This window comes from Ananas comosus, linkage group 13, assembly GCF_001540865.1.
Source record: "Ananas comosus cultivar F153 linkage group 13, ASM154086v1, whole genome shotgun sequence".
Classification (NCBI taxonomy): domain Eukaryota; kingdom Viridiplantae; phylum Streptophyta; class Magnoliopsida; order Poales; family Bromeliaceae; genus Ananas; species Ananas comosus.
Window position 1 is genome coordinate 8,025,314 of NC_033633.1, and position 3,421 is coordinate 8,028,734.

The 3,421-nt window shown below is 52.1% G+C and overlaps 1 protein-coding gene across 1 annotated transcript; it reads right to left on the reverse strand.

Moving 5' to 3' along the window:
- On the reverse strand, positions 2,420-3,214 carry LOC109719274. The gene is made up of 2 exons (XM_020245850.1): positions 2,943-3,214; positions 2,420-2,786 (listed from the first exon to the last, which is right to left on the reverse strand). Exons 1-2 carry the CDS (start codon positions 3,212-3,214, stop codon positions 2,420-2,422), a joined length of 639 nt encoding a protein of 212 aa, XP_020101439.1.

A 3,421-nucleotide genomic window follows, 5' to 3' on the forward strand; every position in this document is an offset into this window, starting at 1 on the left:
AAAACCATTCTTAGGTCATTCTAAATCCTACTTAGGGTTCTACCATGAGAGAGGGCAAAGCTTACCTCAAAGCTTTCCATGTTCTTGCACCTAAGAAGAAGAAGAACGAGAAACTCCACCCTTTTGTCTTCTTCTCCACCAAATCCACCTCTCGCTCCACCTCCAAGAGAGAGAGAGAGAAATCCTAGAGAGAGAGGGAGAGAGAGTTTTGAGAGAGTGTGTGTAAATGAGAGGAGAGAGCTCTAACCCTTCCCATAAGACCCCACTCATGTAACATTTGCCAAAACACCCCTCAACTCTCACCCTTTTACACTGCCCAAACTGGGCCTTTTTTGGGCACGGGGACCGGTCTCTCTAGCAGGGGACCGGACCCCGAGAGCACTCTTTGCAGTTTACGCAGCCGGGGTCCGGTCTCACCCTGAGGGACCGGTCTCATGGGGACCGATCTCTCCCCGCAAGGACCGGTCCCCGAGAGCAATATTCTCAGGACTTAGCCAATTTTTCCTCTTCTCGCTGGCTGCGCGTACGGGGATCGGTCTCTCCTTCAGGGACCGATCCCTGAGAGCACAAAACCTGCAGTTTGCAGATTTTCATCTCCTTTGCTCTTGAAGATCCTCTATAATGCACTTTATGCCTTTTTGACGCTCGGGCCTTTCCGAAGTGTCTCAATGTCGTACTTTGGTCATTTGACTAAAGTTCGATATTCGTTTACCGAGGTTTCGGTATATTACAGTTCTTCTCATAGCTCTTCAGATGACGGGACGCATACGCGATCACCTTCCCGCCTTGCATCAAAACACACCCCAAATCTGAATAGGACGCTTCACTAAAAACCACAAAGTCTTCACCTTGCACCGGTAGAGTGAGCACCGGAGTCGAAGTTAGTCTTTTCTTCAACTCTTGGAAACTCCGGTCGCACTCGTCGCTCCACACGAACTTGGTGCCCTTCTGGGTCAGATCGGTTAGTGGAATTATAATCTTTGAGAAACCTTCCACGAACCGTCGATAATAGCACACTAAGCCCACGAAGCTTCGAACCTCCGTGACATTTGTCGGGCGAGGCCAATCCTTGATCGCCTCCACTTTTCTCGGGTCAGCCAAAACTCCACCTTCGGAAATCACATGCCCAAGAAACGCAACTTCTCGGAGCCAAAAGTCGCATTTCTTAAACTTCGCGTATAGCTTCTCCCGAAGGATTTGAAGCACTATCCGCAAATGTTCGGCATACTCCTTGTCGCTACGAGAGTATACCAAAATGTCGTCTATGAAGACCATGACAAATCAGTCCAAATACTCTCGGAAGACACGGTTCATTAAATCCATGAACACTGCCGGGGCATTTGTGAACCCGAACGGCATAACCGTGAATTCATAGTGACCATACCGCGTGCAGAAGGCGGTCTTCTGCAGATCCTCCGGCTTAATCTTAAGCTGATGATAGCCGGGCTGAAGGTCTATCTTCGAGTACACTCGCGACCCCTGTAGCTGATCAAACAAGTCATCGATTCGGGGTAACGGGTACTTATTCTTGATCGTAACCTCGTTCAACTCGCGGTAGTCTACGCAGAATCGAAACGATCCATCCTTCTTACGCACGAGTAATACCGGGGCTCCCCACGGCGATACACTCGGCTTAATAAACTCCTTATCAAGGAGATCTTGTAATTGAGTTCTCAACTCCTTCAGTTCAGCCGGCGCCATTTGATATGGAGCTTTCGAAATCGATGCGGTTCCCGGAATCAAGTCTATCACAAACTCGATCTTCCGATCTGGCGGTATCCCCAGTAACTCCACAGGGAATACGTCCGGAAATTCTCGGACCACAGACAACTCTTCGAGTGTCGGAGTCGTCCTCTCGACCTCCACAACGGTCGCCAAATAGGCTGCACAACCGCTGTTGACCAACTTCCTCGCCCTCGTCGCCGACACCGTTGCGGCGTAGCGCGAGTTTCTACAGGCCCGGTAGGTAAATTCCTCCTGGCCCGATTCCCGAAACGTTATCACCTTACTCCTGCAATTAATGGTCGCATAGTACTTCGAGAGCCAATCCATTTCCAGAATGACATCGAAGTCTCTCAACTTCTTGAGCATCAACATCCTAATTGGCATTATCCAGTCGCCTACTTGCACTAGACATGCCAAACACTCCTTGCGGACAAGAAAATCACGCCCAGGGCTCGATACTCGCCAAGTGCTTTTACTAGGCTGGAACTCCATGTCATGCACTTGTGTAAATGGCCTACTAATGAATGAGTGCGTAGCACCTGTATCAAACATAGCCCTAGAGCGAACTCCGTTAATTAAAACCATACTTGCCAACCCATGGCGCTCCTCGGCCTCAGCAGGTTCCTCGGTTTGGGCTTGAGCAGCGAACACCCTCCGCTCGGAGCCGATTGAATCATCTCGGGCTGACGTGGCTTCATCGCACGTCCAGACGTTGCAGAGTAGGTGGAACGCCTCCATAATGAGCTGGCATCGCAGGAGCCGACACGATCGATGGAGCGGGCAAAGCCCTCACCGGACAGTAGCGACTAATATGTCCCGCCTGGCCGCAGGTGAAGCACTTCCCCTCCTGTTGTGCACAAGTCCTTGGCTCATGGTTTCCACCACAGATAGTGCACCGCTGAGGTCCACGGCTCTTGGATTGGGTTCGCGGGTACTTCGGCGGCTTCCTCGACCTCGACTGAGCTCCATAACTGCCTTGAGCCCGCTTCTTGCCACCGTCATTTTCGAACGCCTCTCGCTCCTCACAGATGTGAGCATTTCCTTGCTCCGCCCACAATGCTCTGTCGAGCACCTCCGCGAAGGTAGTGAGCTTCAGTATATGGACCCCCTTATAGATGTCGGGCTGGAGCCCTCGCTCGAAGCAATCGGCTCGATCTCGGTCATTTCGCACTACGTTAGGGATGCAGTCTACAATGTGTGAGAACTCCCGCTCATACTTTGCAACTGAGCGGCATCCTTGCTTCAACTTCCGAAACTGCTCCTGGAGCTTCTTCTTATCGCTATCGGGGAAGTAGTTGACATACAACAACACCAGAAACTCTTCCCATGTCAACGGCAGAAGGTCGAAAGCCCGATGCTGCTTAATCCGTTTCCACCACACCTTCGCCGTTCGCTCTGAGCAATGAGTGGCGAGGGGGACCTTATCTTTCTCCAATGTGTAAAGGTCCTCAAATAGGGTCTCCATCGAGTCCACCCATGACTCGACCATCTATGGCTCGACCTTCTCACCGTCGAAGATCGGTGGATCGAACTTTCGAAACTGTATAAGAGCCGCAAGCGCGCGGTCCCTCTCCACTCCATCGGCCGCCGCATCGAGTGTGGTAGAACTCGACGCCGCCGGAGGAACACTCGCCGGCGGGGGACGTGCCGCCACCGGAACAGCCGCAATGCCCTCACCCTCAGCCGCCATAGGCGC